Genomic DNA, 17542 nt, shown 5'->3' with positions numbered 1-17542 from the left:
TTTACAGATTCCTGTTTAGGCAGCCAAAATAAACACAGGTTAGCGTCCAGAAGGCTTCCAGGAGAGCATCGTCTCTTGATGGTTCCTCTCGCTGAAGCTTTGGCCCCCAGCCACCCCTTCTTACCACCAAGCCTCTTAAAAGAGCATCCTCAACAGCCACCTCCATCCACACATCTGAAGTTCGTTCTTCAGCCCATCCCTCCGACTCCACTGGAAGGTCATCATTCAGTCTGACTCCTTGCTCGGGTCACTGAACCAGCAGCTGCTTCTTAACTATCAATCTTTTCAGCTCTTAAAGATGTGCTGACACTATTAACCATCTCCTCTTTCTTCCCTTCCTTCTTTTCTTCTTTTGACTTCTGTTTGTAGACAGGGCCTCACTATGTAGCCCAGGATGGTTCCGGGACTCACGATCCTCCTGCTCTTGCCTCCCAAGTGTCAAGATTACAAGCATGTGCCACTGTACCTGGCTCCTTCTCTTTCCTGAACATTCTCCATTCCTAATTTCTGCCATTTGTAAAGTCCAGTTCTAGGGGGGCTGGATAGACGGCTCGGGGGGGTTAACAGTGCTCTTGCAGCGGACCCAAGCTTAGTACCCAGCACCCACTCCAGGCAGTTCACAGCCACTTCTAACTCCAGCTCCAGGGAATCCAGTACCCTCTTCTGGCCTCTGCAGGCAATACACTCATGTACACACACACACACACACACACACACACACACACACACACGCACGCACGCACGCACGCACGCACGCGCTCGCTCGCAATTAAAAATAAAACAAATTTTTAAAAAATCCAGCTTTACCAATAGTTCTAGAATTCCATCTACCCACTTAACGTTGATGTCCCCCTGGGTTCCAGTCTTGACTTACTTCGTACCCTGCGCCTTTTATTCGGGTTTGACGTCTCCCCTTCAGCATCCTCAGCCATGGCTTCCTCTGATCCCAGTGTGACTTCATAGTTGCCGTAAGGGTTTTTCCATCGTTAGTCTAGATTCATTGGCTAAAAGCAGACTCTAGTCACTGGTCTTACTCTCCCCTTGACCACGTAATTTCCATCTTGTTTATTTAGTGCCATGCGTCCATACGCACTCTACTGTCCCCCGTGCATGCAGATACTCACCAGTTCTCAGCTATATCAGCTCTGCGGTGTCTCTTATTATCCAGCTCTGTTGTCCAAGTATAATCTTAATTTGTTTTCTTTTTTAAATATTTGTTTGTTTATTTTATGGGCGTTGGTGTTTTGCCTGCGTGTATATCTGTGTGAGGCTGTCAGATCTCCTGGAACTGGAGTTACAGACAGTTGTGAGCTGCCATAGGGGTGGAAATTGAACCTGGGTCCTCCGGAAGAGCAGTCTGTGCTCTTAACTGCTGAGCCATCTCTCCAGCCCCATTAATTTGTTTTTGTTGGGATGGTTGCCATGGCCCCCTAGTAGGTCTTTCTCATTGTTTAAGCTTCTGATCTTTTGTCAATGTAACTTAAGAAACACAGCATGGTTTCCTAACACAGACTTGGACATGCCTACATAACTCCTTAGGTGAGCATTTAAGGTTTATGGGGGTTTTGTTTTTGAGATAGGGTCTCACTATGTAGACCAGGCTGTCCTGGAACTGTTTGCCTCTGTCTCCCGAGTGCTGGGACGAAAGGCATGAGCCACCATGCCTGACTTGCACTTAAATCTTTGTGTTTTGTTTGTAATGTACAGTCCCCATGTTTTCCCTTAGGCGATGCTCCAGCAGGTACCATGTCCATTGATCACCTGCCTGTGGCAGTTCTGTTCTTGTTTTATGACTCGTTTGTCACCAGAAGAACACTCATTCATCCTTTAAAACCAACTCTTGTCTCTTAACATGAGGCTCCTGGGCCAGACTTAGCAGAATCACCCAGAAACTTGCCTGAAATACAGTCCTAGATTCTACCTAATCCAAAAGTTTTGGGGGTGATGAGGACCAGCAGTCTGTGTTTTGACATGCTCTCCCTGTGATTCTGGTCATATTAGGATCTAAGAACCACTGTTCTAAGACCCACTTCCTTTATCAATCTCCATGTCCTTTGAACAACCCTTACGTTATTTCAGAATTAGATCTACTTATTCACTTACCCATTTCCTTTGCTAAAGTCTGAGTCAAGTACTACATTTTTGTACTCAACATCTACCGTCACGCCCAGCACTAAGAAGAGGATTGATAAGGGTTGAGTACATTAAGGGATGGAGAGATAGCCCGGGCAGTAAAGTGCTTGCTGGGTAGCCTGATGCCCTCAGCTCAGTCCCCAGCACCCACACAAACATGTCCGACGCAGTGACAAGCACTTAGATTCCAGCACTGGGGAGACAGTGGGGATCCCCAGAGCTCACTGGGCAGTTAGTCTAGTCAAATCTATGAGTTCCAGGGAAATAAGATACTCTCTCTCTCAAAGGGTATGGTAAGAAGGGGCTGGAGAGCTGGCTCACAGGTTAAGAGCAAGCACATCCATTTCCAGGGAATCTGACACCCTCTTCTGGGCTCCATGGGTGCCCCTCAACATAGGGTGTGTGTGTGTGTGTGTGTGTGTGTGTGTGTGTGTGTGTGTGTGTGTGTAAACAAAAATAAATATTAAAGCCAGGTGGTGGTGGCGGCGGTGGGGGCGGCGGCGGCGGCGGCGGCGGCGGCAGCGCATGCCTTTAATCCTGGCACTCGGGAGGCAGAGCCAGGCGGATCTCTGAGTTCGAGGCCAGCCTGGTCTACAGAGCGAGATCCAGAACAGGCACCAAAACTACACAGAGAAACCCTGTCTCAAAAAACCAATAAGTAAAAATAAGTAAATAAATGTTAAACTCTAAGGTGACAAGTCATTGAGGAGGAAGCTGATGTCAACTTCTACATGCACACTTATATGAACCCATACATACACAGATAAAATTAATCATAAAAATTCAGCATACTGAAATATACCTTCTTCCCTACAAGATTTATTCATGGCAATCAAATGGAATCTAAGGCTTCTACTCATTTTTTAAAAGATTTATTTATTTGTTTGTTTGTTTATTTTTTAATCAATGGGTGTCTTGCCTGTATGTCTGTGTACCACATGCATATGGTACTCTCAGAGATCTGAAGTAACTGTTGTGAGCCACCATGTGGGTACTGGGACTGGAACCCAGGTCCTCTGGAAGGGTAGTCAGGGCTCTTAACCACTGGGCTACCTCTCCAGCACCCCAAGACTTCTACTCTTAAAGGCTGATACATCACACACGCGCGCGCGCACACACACACACACACACACACACACACACACACACACACTAAATGTTAGCAAAAGTATGGGAAAACTAAGTCTCACATGCATCGCTGCATGGCAATTTAGTAATTTCTTGGAAAATTAAACACATACTGTGTGGTTCAGCCATTGGATTATTGGGTACTTACCCTAGGGAAATGGAAACATATGTTTACACAAAAACTTACGCCTAAATATTTATAGTAGCTTCATTTGTGGCACTCAGAAACTGGAGACGTTGACAATAAACTATCTGAAAAGGAAATCAAGAAAACAATCTCATTTATAAAGTGTCAAAAAAAAATCAATGAAACAAAAACTTGGGATCTTGAGAGGAGACTCCGGAGCTAAAGCCCTCGCTACACACATTTAAGGACCTGAATTTGACTCTCCAGAACCCACTAAAGCTGGGCATGGTAGTCCTCCTGGCTGTAATTCTAGGGTTCTTTTTTTGAGACAGGGTTTCTCCGTGTAGTTTTGGTGCCTGTCCTGGATCTCACTCTGTAGACCAGGCTGGCCTCGAACTCACAGAGATCCTCCTGGCTCTGCCTCCCAAGTGCTGGGATTAAAGGCGTGTGCCACCACCGCCAGGCTAATTCTAGGGTTCTTAAAGTAGTAAGTAGAGACATGAGAACCCCCAGCGGCCCATGGCTCAGTTAGCCTGGTGTCCAAGGCAGCCAACAAGCAAGAGATCCTGACTCAAACAAGGTGGAGGGAGAAGATGGATGCTTGAGGCTCTCCTCTGACCTCCAAGCGTGTACCCACACCCATAGACATGAACATGCACACACACAGATATATACACTCATTGCACGCGCACGCACGTGTGTACACACACACACACACACACACACACACACACACACACACACACACACACGGTTATTCCTTTTTCATCAGATTATAGGAAAGAATATATAATTCCTGTCTGTCTTAATGTGGAGCCACACTGCCAAGCCATCACTGGGGCCACAGCTTAGAGATACCAGACAATGGCGGAAACCCAAGAACCCAAAGCTAGCTGCAGCGGGAATTCAGGCTGGATTCCAGCCAGTGGGTAAAATCAGGAGGCATGCTGGGAAATCAGCCAGAGTCCTCGGTCTGAGCCAGCCATGGGATCTGAAGACACAGGCGAGTCCCTGTGAAGAGCACCCTAGGCTGTGTGTACCACAGCGAGCTGAGTGGTCCTCTGTGTCTGCTCTTGCTGACACTGAGAGCCAAAAATGGGGTCTCTGGGGAGGCAGCTGAAAACACGGCCTGCTAACGGGGTGTGAGCAACCAGGGTCAGAAAGGCCTCTGAAAAAGGTTCATTAATCAGGGAGGTGTCAACAGAGTTCTGGGCAACTGTGACCGATTTGGGGAAGTGAAAGAATGCTCGAGGAAACCAGAGTCAGAGAGTGTGGGTCACTTGTGCCCGCACTGTCCCCAATGGAAATCCACATGCCAGTCTTTTCATGGTAAAATGAGAGTCAGGGCAGGGTGTGAGCCTCAGGGTCCTGGGACTCCTGTCCTGCCCTGGACAACCGATGGGGACAAGGCAACAGGGAGCAAACAGGTCTTCCTTCATGGCTCTCTTACTTCTCACTTTTCTAAGGCCGAAACCCCTAATACTCATCTAAATCTAATGATTAGAATTAATTTAACAGGCCGGGTGGTGGTGGCACATGCCTCAATCCCAGCACTAGGAAGGCGGAAGCAGTTGGATCTTTGAGTTCGGGGCCAGCCTGGTCTAGAGAGTGAGTTCCAGGATAGCCAGGACTACACAGAGAAACCCTGTCTTAAACAAAAAAAAAAGAAAGAAAGGAATGAAGGAAGGAAGGAAGACAGACAGAAAGAGAGAGAGAGAAAGAAAGAAAGAAAGAAAGAAAGAAAGAAAGAAAGAAAGAAAGAAAGAAAGAAAGAAAGAAAGAAAAGAATTAATTTAACAGACATTTAATAAGGTACCACTAAGAGAGAGCCCCCTAGAAGGTACTCATAGGCACAAAGGTAGGGCAAACTCAGTCCCAGGGTCACGAATCCCCAGATTCTGGCCCGATGGAGAACCATTTTTGCATGGATTCATGGATTCAGCATTCCTCCCAGATTCCCAGACACACTCCGGCCCAACATTCTCCTAACATAATAAACCTGAAGACTGAAAAGAGGCGAACGAAGGAGCAGAGATGGATTTGCAGCCACCCGGGGCTGGCGCCCCGCGATTGGATGCTTCAGACGGCCAATTGTGTTTGTGCTTTTTGTCCTACTTAGAGCCAGGCTGTCTGCTCTGGCTTTTTTTTTTTTTTGGAAGTGCTACAAGAGACTTGCTAGAAATCGCTGGTGGCCTTTCCTACAGCTGTGGTGGGAGGGAGAACGGAAGTGGAAATCACAGCCTGACCACAACCCATGTGGAATTGGAACCCTTGGGTAGGAGAGCTTGAGGAAAAGGGGATTTTCTTCTGTGGGTCTATTGTCCACTCTTGCTGTTTAAAAGCACATTTAGAATATTTTACAGTTGTGTGAGACATGGAAATATACATTTGGGAGTTTATTTTAAAAATAAAATCGATACCAAATGTTACCATAATACTCCTAAATAAAGCAGGCTTCCTTTATAAGGATGCTCTTGTGGCTTTTGCTTTCTCCTCACTAGGAGTGTGTCTTCAATGTGCCGCTCACTACTGTCCCACACTTGAGCTGGCACCGTGAGGAAATGGGCATTTGCTCTGAAGTGGAAATCTAAATTTCCATATTTCAGCTTTTAAAATGGGTGCAAGGGTGCCGTTTTGAATTGATACTCAGTTATGTTTGTAGCCCAGGAGAGCTATGAATTCTGAAATATGTGTACTGTGAATCTATATGTATTTTGATATATTAAATATATATGTATATATATGTATATATATGTGTATATATATATATGTGTGTGTGTATATATACTGGCTACAGGTAAAGGCACTTGTCACCAAGCCAGATTCTCTGAGTTTTATCCCCAGGACCCACACAGTAGAAGGAGAAAACCAACTTGTGTGAGTTGTCCTCTGAACTCTATGTGCATGCCATAGTACTCAGGTGCCAACACACACATAAATAAACGTAATTTGAATTTTTAAATCTGTGTATTCTCATATGTGTGTGTTAAATAGCCCTGGATACCGAGAAAAGAACTGTTAGTGTTAAATGCAACTTGTATTCCCTTTTAAAAGAGGAGTAAGGAAAGTATCCTTGTAGTGAAAAGGTTAAAAACCCAAGGAAGTAGCCTCCTGAGCTGAGGGCAGAGGTTCTATCTTTTTTTTTTTGTTTTGTTTTGTTTTGTTTTTCAAGACAGGGTTTCTCTGTGTAGTTTTGGTGCCTGTCCTGGATCTTGCTCTGTAGACCAGGCTGGCCTTGAACTCTCTGCCCAGCTCTGCTTCCTGAGTGCTGGGATCCACCTGGCTTAATTTTGTGTGTGTGTGTGTGTGTGTGTGTGTGTGTGTGTGTGTGTGTGTGTGTGCCATCTCCATTTTCTTAACTCTGTGATAGGTCCCTATTCAGGAATTAGTGTTTGACACAAAGTGACCGCTAATGAGAGGATAAGCAAAGCACTGAGGCCATCGGCTAAAGGAGAATCTGGGGCCAGGACATTCGTCAAGTTTCCTTTTGTATCTAATAAGCAAAGCTTTTATTTGGATGATCAGTTCTTCGGGCTGTAAAATCCACCACATCTCTGGAAACCAGGTCAGTCTGCTCTTACGGGCTAAGGAAGTGAGGCAGAAACGCACGTGACTGGCTTGCTGATCAGCCAGCCGCAGGGGAAAGGTGCTGTAGCTAGCATGACGTGAGAAGGGAAGAGCTGGGAAGGACCTTGGGTCTCATCCGCTCTCACCACGGCTAACCACGTAGCTGTTCTGTAGCCTCTGCGTCCAGTCCCTTACAGCTTCGGTAACTGTCGGTCCGAAATGACAGGTGGGTGGGCTGGACATTTTGCTCTCCCCAGGTTAAAACAAAGCTGTACCAGCACTGAGCTTGCTTTGAAAAGCAAGCGAGCTTAGAGAGGCCAGGCCCACCCAGCACTCGGGACTTCAAGATACAAAAGAAGCCATGCTTCTATGTCCAGCTGCAAGCAGCAAGGTGTTCCAAGATCCGCAGCTTCTCTGAAATCCGGGAGAGCAATGCATGCTGTTCACTTCTGTCTCTACTAACGTCAGCTGAGAGTTGGGAACCTGCACTGTCGTAAAGATGAGGTCTGCTGTCGCTTTGCTGGGCCCTCCTGACCATATGACCCAGGAGCTGTGTTAAACAAAGGCATTTCCTGGGAGAATTCTCCAGGATGGATTTGGCCAATGGAAAGGAACCTTCGGAGGAGCCTGATCTCATTGGAGAAGAGAGAACATACGTGTGAACATGCATATGTGAATGAATGAATACTCCCACAGATGCTGTGGTTTCCTAGAAACTGAAGGGGGGGAGGACACAGGGCTTCACAAACACCCTGTTAGGATCTCTCATTTATTTTCAGGCTTCGTTCAGCACGGTGCTGGGAGGGAAGCCCGGGAGAGGCTCACCCACACACCAAGGCTTGTCAGTGAGGACTTTGTCTGCTAAAAACAGACAGAAACCCAGAGCAATCAGAACCCCAAAATAACTCTGGTCTTTGTGTGTGCGGTAACACCAGGGAAGTCTCAGCCATTCCATGAAAGTCCAGAGAGACAGCCGGAAGTCACTTCTGTTACCCAGCATGTGCCCCCCCTTGTCTAACACGTGGACATTAAGCCAGCTCACGATCCCCTCTGACTTCCGGTGGTGATCGGAGCACTTTGGCTCTGTCTGCAGGGACTTGTAGTCCCCTTGGAGGAGGAAGTTCCCGGATAGGAGCTGGGAGAGCAGCTAGGAGGCTACTGCAAGGGAGGCTTTGATCAGTTGGTGGCAGCAGAGGTATCAAGAAGGAGCTGGGTTCTGGTTGAGTTTCCGGTTGAGTTTCCAGTCAAGAACCACTGAGATGGGGAAACAGATTGGATGTGGGAGGTAAGCAGGAGTCAACAATGACTCCAGGGTTTTTATCCACGCAAACACAAGCTCCTGCTGACCTGGAGAAGGTTGGTGGAGGGACAGCTTATGAGACAAGACAAGGACTTCAATTCTGAATGGACTGTGGTTTAAAAATTAAGAGAGAGAGAAAGTGCCAGGTGTGGTGGTGCACACCTTTAATCCTAAGACAAGGCAGAGGCAGGTGGATCTCTGTGAGTTCAGTACCAGTCTGGAACACATAGCAAGTTCCAGAACAGTCAGGGATACACAGTGAGACCCTATCTCAGTGAGGGGGGAGGGGGAGAGTATGTTTAAAATTCCTGAAAGTAGAACTATTTCAAATGATAAGGACAAAGGATTCAGAGACCCTGAAGCAAAATAAAATGAAATCATTATGATTAAAGGATTTAGAGCCTAGGAAGTTGAAAGGTGACATTGAGCTCTCTGGATGGTCCTCCATGAAGGCCCAGGTGGGATGAGGCGGCAGGGTGATTCGGACGTGAAACAGGAATGGTCAGAGGTCACCCAAGCATTAGTGTGAGGTGTGCAGAATTTGAATTGATCAGTTAAAACCTTAGAAATGGACAAAACAGCACACAGATCAGATCTGCGGCACCACACCAGATCTTAAATAAAACTGGAGTTTTGCACACCATAGATTTATTATCTTGTTGTAACATAATATAGATCAAAATCGGCGGACTAAATGAGAAACTCAACAAATTCTTGGGATTGAAATCTTTTTTGTTTCACTGCAGAGCTGTGGATGACTCCTCTACTTATTTTTAGGAACTCGTTGATAGGGGCTGGAGAGATGGCTCAGAGGTTAAGAGCTTGTATTACTTACTGCAGTTCCAGAGGCCTCAGGTTCAACTCCCAGCACACACATGGTTCACAACCATCTCTAACTCCAGTCCCAGGGAATCTAATGCCTGCTCCTGTCTTCTGAGGGCACCGGACATGCAGCTGATGCACAGACACCCATACACATTAAATTAAACAGAACAAAACGACCGAATGCTAGCCTTTACATCAACTCATGAGGCATCTTATAAAGTACACCCTGTGATGCCCTAAGGGAACTTTCCTTCTAGTCTAGCCATAGCTTGCCAGGCTATGCCCCACCCCCCAGCCCTTCCCAACCCTGAAGCATGTTTCCAAATTCAGTAACTCCAAGTCCCCTAGCTCAGAGGGCAGCGTTTGAGCTGGTGAATGTCACAGGCATCTGAGTCCACTAGACTTCAGGAGTGACGACGGTGCAGGATTTAAAGAAGTTCTACAGATGCTTATTTACATGCCCTGAGATTTCACTGGAGAACAGAAAACTTGAGAAAGCCCTCGCCTCACATTTCCAATCAATAAATGAAAAGAAAGAGGGGGAAAAAAATGAGATTGTTATATAATCTTTAGACACCCCCCCGACCCCCACCTCGTCTCAGACTGCTAGTCACCTAGTCTAGACTTTTCACGTGAATCCTGCCATTATAATTAAGTATATAATATTTAAATCTCCTGGCTTTGTGAAATCTGCATGGTTGTAGGTGAGTGAAAATGTTCAGCTTCGTAGACTTCATCATTTAGTTCAACAGATAGCGAAAATGACATGGTGGCTGAATACCTCCCAACACGGAAAGACGGTCCCCGGACGAGTCGTTCACCTGCTGAATTGGAGCTGATTGACATTTAAGTGGCTTCGCAGGTGTTCGCTCAGCCAAACAAACAGGTTAATCATCTCCCATTCATTTTTTTTTTCTTTTATGCGATATCCTCAGTAAAACTTCTCAAGGAAAATGCCAAAAAAAAAAAAAAAAAAAATACACATCTGGGTCCGTGGCATGTGTATCTGAACGATGGCTTTACACCAGGGCTTGAGACAGGAACACTAGAGAATGCCTGTTTGAGCAAAAATAACTAGACTGGTGGGTTCTTCTCCACTAAATCAGAAAGGGGGAGAATTCCAAATCAGGGTTCCTGCAATCCTGGAGTGTGCAAATGAGACCAAATTAGCGTGTTCAAATAAAGAAGGTGCAGAGAAGAGCAGGGCTGCCAAGCCACCCACCAGTGAGGCAGACAAAACAGGTGTTCGGCTATGAGGTCCTGGGAGGTCACCATCAGATGCTCATGGCCTATGTCCTGCTCTTAGAGAAGCTCAAACATCAGTGATGCCCAGAGCAAGCCTGATTTCCCCCTTGGATGAACTGAGTCGCACGCTGAACCTCTGCTGGTGCCCCCAGTTTGTCTGGGACCCCAGTTAGCCACAGTCCCTGGAGTCTTTGCTGCCCGCTGACTTCATTTTGCCCCACCTTAATCCCCTGCATTTGATCTCTGCTTCCTCTTTTTTTCAGTCAAGTAAGAAAAGAAAAGCAATGTGTACGTCTAATAATTGAATAATATGAAGCACCCCAAACCTCTTTCCAACTAGTAGTCTCCCTTACAGCTCAGTTCTGCGCACCCCACACTGTCTCCCTGTGTACCCGCTGCTGGTCGACGGCATATGCTGACCTGTCCTTTAGAAGCCTTTAGGACTTTACTGACCAAGTTCTCATCCTTCTCTGGTGTCCTCTGTGTGCCGGGGGCCAGCCTTCCTTTAAAACTCTGAGTTATGTAAGCAACAGATGCAAGAATTTAAGATTAAAAAAAAAAGCCATTAGGGGTGCAGAGGTGGCTCAGCAGTTAGGAACCCTGGTTGCTCTTGCAGAGGACCAGGGTTCAGTTTCCAGCACTTACATCATCAGCTCACAACTGTCCGGAGCTCCAGTTCTGAGGAATCAGGCACTTTTTCTTTGTCCTCCATGGGCGTGAGGCACACACATGACCCACATATGTACATGTAGAGAAACGTGCATAGACATAAAATAAAAATTTTAAGTCTTTTGTTTGTGTTTGTTTGTTTGTTTGTTTGTTTTGAAGCAGGATTTCTCTGTGTAGCTCTGGCTGTCCTGAAACTCGCTTTGTGGACTAGGCTGACTTCAAACACACAGAGATCTTCCTATTTCTGCCTCCCAAGTGCTGGGATTAAAGGCGTGCACCACCATGCTCAGCATAAATTTCTTTTTTAATTAGACGTGTTGACACATGCCTGCAATCCCAGCATAGGGGTGGTAGAGGCAGGAGGATCAGGCGCTCAAGGGCATCATAGCAAATTTAAGGCCAGCCTGGGCTTTATTATGTTCTATACACACACACACACACACACACACACACACACACACACACACATAAAACAAAACAGGACTTGGTTTAAATGAATGTAAATAAACCGTAGGTTTTGGGAGGGCACACAGTGGCTCCTTCCCAGTGACTGGGGCTGCAGTGGGGATCGTCCCCGGAAGAAGTATTGCTCTGGCATGTCTTCGACACCAGTGCAATGGGTCATAGCTGTACCGCTCTTGCTGTTTCCACCTAGGATTGTGAAGATGTCCAGCCCCAATCTGAACATGGTGACCTTACTGGGCAGTTGTCTGACTTACAGTAGTGCTTACCTTTTTGGGATTCAAGATGCTTTTGTGGGGAATTCAATGGAAGCACTCATTCAGGTAGGTGACATTTTGAAACTTTGTTTCAGACACCGCGTTGAGCTTTGGTAATGGTTCATGCTCACGGCTCTTCCTGTGAGTGGCAGTTACGTGTCTGTGTTATGGGCACATTCAGTGAGGCCCGCTTTCCACCCCATGTCCTCCATGGGCCTGAGACATTGAAGACAGATGAAGGTCCCGCTTGTGACTCTTCCTCCTGTCCTCTTCCACCCGCAGACGAGACTGTCCATGCTGTGCATTGGGACGTCCCTTGTGTTTGGGCCCATTCTGGGGAAGAGCTGGCGACTCTACAAGGTGTTTACCCAGAGGGTCCCGGACAAGAGAGTGGTGAGTTGGCAGCCAGTCCACAAGGCTGGGTTGCAGCAGGAGCTCCACGGTGGCTCGGAGCTGGGGGAGTCAGTGCAAATCTCTGGAGTGACGGTAGGATGGCTGGAATTCTTGCTCCGTAGTTCCGTCCTTGAGTCGCGTGGCTCCGGAAAGCCCCACCCAGACTTCTAGGACTGAGAGTGAGTGCTGCCGGGAACATGGGCTGCTTGAAGTTCACCCACCCCAGGCTCCATGGGAACCTGTGAGCTGGCCAATACTGGCACAGTGGGAGCGAAAACAAGATGCCCAGAGAGGCGGGCTCTTGGCGCAGACGGGAACTGCAAGGGAAAGAGTGAGTGTAGAGAAACCATAGCAAGAAGCAGAATGATTCCTCTCCCTAGAGCGGGTCTTTTCCATGCAGGCCATTCTCTCTACTGAGACGGGCATAGGTAAGGCAGTGAGCAAGCAAAGGGCCTCAGCAGGCAGAATTAACTGTGGAAGCCATGCAGCAGCCGGGTCACCCGCATGTCCCTGGCATCCAGCATTTATTATAACCATACTCTAACATTTTATCAGATTTCCTGATATGGCCGCCCAGACCTCAAAGCCAGACCATGGGCTCCTTCGGCTGGAGACTCCCCAGACCTCATATATAATTCTGTCAGACGGCTTCTCTGTAATTATGGGATTTTAAAAACCAAACATTATTGAATCACGGTGACTACTTAGCAAAAGTTGTAACCACACAGATGCAGAAAGTTGGCTAAACGGACAGAATTCATCCCTCTTGATACCTTTTCCAAAAATAGCTTTTTTTTTTTTTTAAAGGAAGAATTGACAGACAAGAAACACAATATTGAAAGCGTGACATGATGCTTACCTGGCCAGCCCGGGGGGTGGGGGGTGAGGGTGGGGGTGGGGGTGGTTTTTTCACCTTTTGCATTTGGGGTGTGCTGACCTCTGAGATGTCCTCACACACAGGAAACTTGACTGTGTTAATTTGCAATAGTGAGGGACTGTATTAGCCCTCTCTCCTGAATAAAACATGTAATATTGCCGGGCAGTGGTAGCACACGCCTTTAATCCCAGCACTCGGGAGGCAGAGGCAGGCGGATCTCTGTGAGTTTGAGGCCAACCTGGTCTACAGAGCGAGATCCAGGGCAGACACCAAAACTACACAGAGAAACCCTGTCTCGGAAAACCAAATATATATATATATATACACATATATATATATTATGTCTTAATCCATGATCTAGCAAAGTCTACCATCCCCAGATGTTCAACATCCTCTACCCATTGTTACATTTGTTACATTGTTACATTGGCCCTCCCTATCCGGAGGACACCAGTGTTTTGCATTCTGGCATTAAAGATTAGTTTTCACTTTCCAGAGTTTCACATAAATGGAATCATGGGCTGGAGAGCTATCTCAGCAGTTAACGGAGTTGGGTTCCCAGCACCCATGTCGGGCATGTGCACATTTCTGCACACAGGTGCACACATGCACATAATTTAAAACTAAAATTTTAGATTTTAAAATTCTTTTAAAAAAACAAATTTTAGACATTTATTTTATCTTATGTGTATGAGTGTTTTGCCTGCACATATGTATTCATACCATGTGTGTGCTTGTGACCAAGAAAGTACAAAGAGAGCATCGGATGCCCCAGAACTGGAGTTGCAGATGGCTGTGAGCTGCCATGTGTGTGCTGGGAACCAAATCTGGATTCTTTGTAAAAGCAGCTAGTGCTCTTAACCACTGAGCTATCTCTCCAGCTCCTAAAAACAAAACATTGGGGAAAAAATTGAAGGTCATCCTTAGCCACATAGTGAGGACACATGAGACTCTATCTCAAATAAATAAACAAGCAAACAAGTAAGTAAATAAATGAAAATGAAATTTTGCTCCTGGTGACTGTTCAGTGGGAATAATGTCTGCTGTGAACTATGCAGTGGATACTCTTGTTTAGTTTGGTTTATTTTATTCATGTAATTATTTTTTTTTTTTTTTTTTTTTCGAGACAGGGTTTCTTTGTGTAGCTTTGCGCCTTTCCTGGAACTCACTTGGTAGCCCAGGCTGGCCTCGAACTCACAGAGATCCGCCTGCCTCTGCCTCCCGAGTGCTGGGATTAAAGGCGTGCGCCACCACCGCCCGGCTCATGTAATTATTTTGAATATAACTACTCACCCCTGCTGCTGTGTGCATCAGTTGTTTATCTGTTTACACGTTGATGGAGTTTGGGTTGTTTCCAGTTTGGGACTAATACAGATAAAGATGGTGTGCACATTTGTGTACACATCTTTGCATAGATAAAAACTTCCCTTTCTCCACATCTCTCTCCACCCCACAAAAAATAAAATTTAAAAAAAATAAATAAAAATTAAAAAAAAAAACCTTCCCTTTCTCTTTGCTCAAAACCTGAGCCTAGAATGGTCTGCTCATATGATAAGTGTGTATTTAACTTTGTTTTGTTTGTTTTTGCTTTTGAGACAAGGTCTTACTGTGTAGCCCTGGTTTGCTTGGGACTCACTATGTGTTACCAGGTTGGCCTTGACTTTATAGATCTGCCTGCCTCTGCCTCCTGAGTACTGGAATTACAGATGTGTGCTCCCACATCCAGCGCTAACTTATTCTTTGTGGATCATGCTTTGGAGGTTAAATATAAGAAATATTTGCTAGATTCATGGCACCAAGATGTTCCCTCCTGGATTTACTTCTAGAAATATTAGAGTTTTTATGTGTGTGCGTGTGAGAGGCAGACAGACAGACAGACAGACAGAGGGGTACACTTACCACAGCATATGTATGGTCCTCTCCTTTCACCGTGTGGGACCTGAGGATCAGCTCAGGCCACCAGGCTTGCTGGCAAGCGGGTTGAGCTCCTGAGCCCTCTCAGTAGCTCTCAAACAAGTTTTTAAGTTGGTTTGCCAATCAACAAAGTCATGTTGGGATTATAACTGGAAATGTAATTGAATCTAAGATCAAACTATTGAGAATTGATGACTTAACCATGTTGGTTTTTAGCCCATGGCTATTGTCCATTTCTCCACTTCTTCAGGTTTTTATTAATTTATCTCGGCAATATTGTGTATTTCTCAGGTATAGATCTTTCACATATTTCCCAGATTTATTACCCTTTGTCATACATTGCATGTTTTATTGTTTTGCAAACTATACTTTTTCATTGATTTTTGCCCAGATACAGATAGATGGGTTTTGGTGCTGATCTTGTACGTTTCAACCTTGCTAAATTAGATAATAGTTTTAGCAGCCTTATCTTCTAAGATGGTCTCACAATATAGTCCAGGTTGACTTATGTATTCTAGGCTGGCCTTGGAGGCTGGTGTTCCTTCTGTCTCTGCTTCCGAAATGCTGGATTACAGTTGTTCTAGCATATGCAGATTTTCTAGCAACTTTTTAATAGACTCCATTAGATTCTCTGTATTGATGTCATATCACCTTTGAATAAAGAGCTCTTTTCTGATAGAATCTGTAAAAAAAAAAAAAAAGTACAACTTCAAATTGAGGTGACGAGCAAAATATCCTTCAATTATTGTTGTTTTATATAAATACGTGTGCCTGTGCACCATGTGCATGCAGTGCCCAAGGAGGCCAGAAGAGGGCATCAGATCCCCTGGAACTGGAGTGGCAGATGTTTGTGAGCATCCATATGGATGCTGGGAATTGAACCTCTGCCGGTGCTCTTGAGGGATGAGCCCCTTTCCAGTCCGCTTCAATTAGTCTTGACTTATCTGGAAGGCATTCCCGATCCACGCTAAGCATGGATTGAGTGTGTGGCTTATTCCAGTCATCCTAGCACTTGGCAGGAGTTTGATGAGTTTGGAGCCAGCCAGAACAAGACCCTGTTTCAAAAACAAACACACACACACACAAAAAAAAAAAAAACCCATTATGTACATGTATGAAAATGTAATTATGAGTTGTATTATCATGTATAATTAATGTATACTAGTAAAAACATTTTAAAGAACAAACAAACCCATGGATGTTGGCTGTAGTTTCATAGATCATTCTTCTAGCTGTGGAAGGTTCTTTTCCCTCTCAAGTTCCTGAGAATTTTATTAATACTGGTGTTGGGTTTTATCTAACAAATTTCCATGTCTATTGAAATTATCCTATTATTTTCTTGTTTGGTCTGCTCATCTGGTGGATTGTGTTAAATGATTGTAGGATGCCCAAACATTTATCCCAACCTGGGATAAATTCAGGCGGGTCACACTGTGTTAAACTCTTTATATTTGGTAGAATTCCTCTTTATGGAAATTTTGTTTGGATTTGTGCACTTACTCTTTTAGTGAATATTGCTTTGTAGTTTTCTTTTTCTGTAGTGCATTTGTTTACCTGGTTTGGGTACTGGGGTAATCCTGGCCTTGTAGAAGGAGTTGGGAACTATTCCTTCCTCTTCAGTTTCTAGAGTACTTTGTATATGATAGTAAAATTATTACGTACTCATGGGATAATCTCCATGTAATAATGTACTTCCATTTCTCCCCATCCCAATCTTCATGTTATTGCTTCCATTTTTACATGTGCTACAAGCCCCACTCATAATAATAATTGTTTTATTAAGCAGTTACCTTTTAAAGGTATTTAGCAGACTAGATCATATGTTTTTCTATGTAGTTGACATTTCCAGTGCTCTTAATTTCCTGTACACATTTTTTTGTTTGTTTTTTGAGAGGAAGTCTCACTATGTAGGCCTAATTGGCCGGCCACTCACGGAGACCCACCTGCCACTGCCTCCCAAGAGCTAGAATTAAAGAAGTGTGTAAGCACACTCAGCCTTACCTCCTCATTTTCATTTGGGATCATTCCCCTTTGATCTGAAGGATTGAAAATGTTCTCATGTGAATGGAGAAGTGTTAAGCTCTTTCAGCTTCCTTGGGCTGAGAATGTCTTTATTTTGACTGTGTTTCCATACGCTACATTGCATTTGTTTGTTGTGTGGTGTTGGGGATGGAGTGCAGAGCCTTGCTCACTCGAGTCAGTGGACCTTTGGATGTTTCTTTTTGGTTCCTGTACTCAGATGGAGATGCCCCCCTCCCGTTGTCTTCTCGCTTGGCCTCACATGGTGAGGTCTGACACTGTCTTGATCCTCGGTACAGAGTGCGTCATTTCCCTGATTGCTAGCAGAGCAATTTGATTCAGCAAAGTTTAACTTGCTCTTGCGGACATTCTACCTGGATTGCGTCTTTCCTTTGGTGGTTGTCAAGGATGTGATCGACCACACCTATCACCCTGTACAAAACTCAACTCCAAATGGATCAAGGACCTCACCATAAGACCAAATCCCCTGAACCTGGTAGAAAAGAAAGTGGGAACAGGCTTGACCTCATTGGCACAGGAAAGGCTTCCTGAGCAGGACAATGATAGCATGGGCATTAAGACCAACAATTAATAAATGGGACTCCATGAAGCTGAAAGTACAGAAA

The 17542-nt window shown here is 45.3% G+C and overlaps 1 protein-coding gene across 1 annotated transcript in view; it reads left to right on the top strand.

Moving 5' to 3' along the window:
- Gpr156 (G protein-coupled receptor 156) overlaps positions 1-17542 on the top strand; it is an 83630-nt gene that overhangs the window by 46261 nt on the left and 19827 nt on the right. The window contains 2 exon segments of the mRNA XM_028894994.2: positions 11650-11779; positions 11996-12106. Of these exon segments, the coding sequence (XP_028750827.1) occupies positions 11650-11779; positions 11996-12106 (241 nt within the window).

Source organism: Peromyscus leucopus, chromosome 12, assembly GCF_004664715.2.
Source record: "Peromyscus leucopus breed LL Stock chromosome 12, UCI_PerLeu_2.1, whole genome shotgun sequence".
Lineage (NCBI taxonomy): Eukaryota > Metazoa > Chordata > Mammalia > Rodentia > Cricetidae > Peromyscus > Peromyscus leucopus.
Note: the sequence above shows the minus strand (reverse complement) of the source record. Positions and strands in the feature narration are given on the sequence as shown.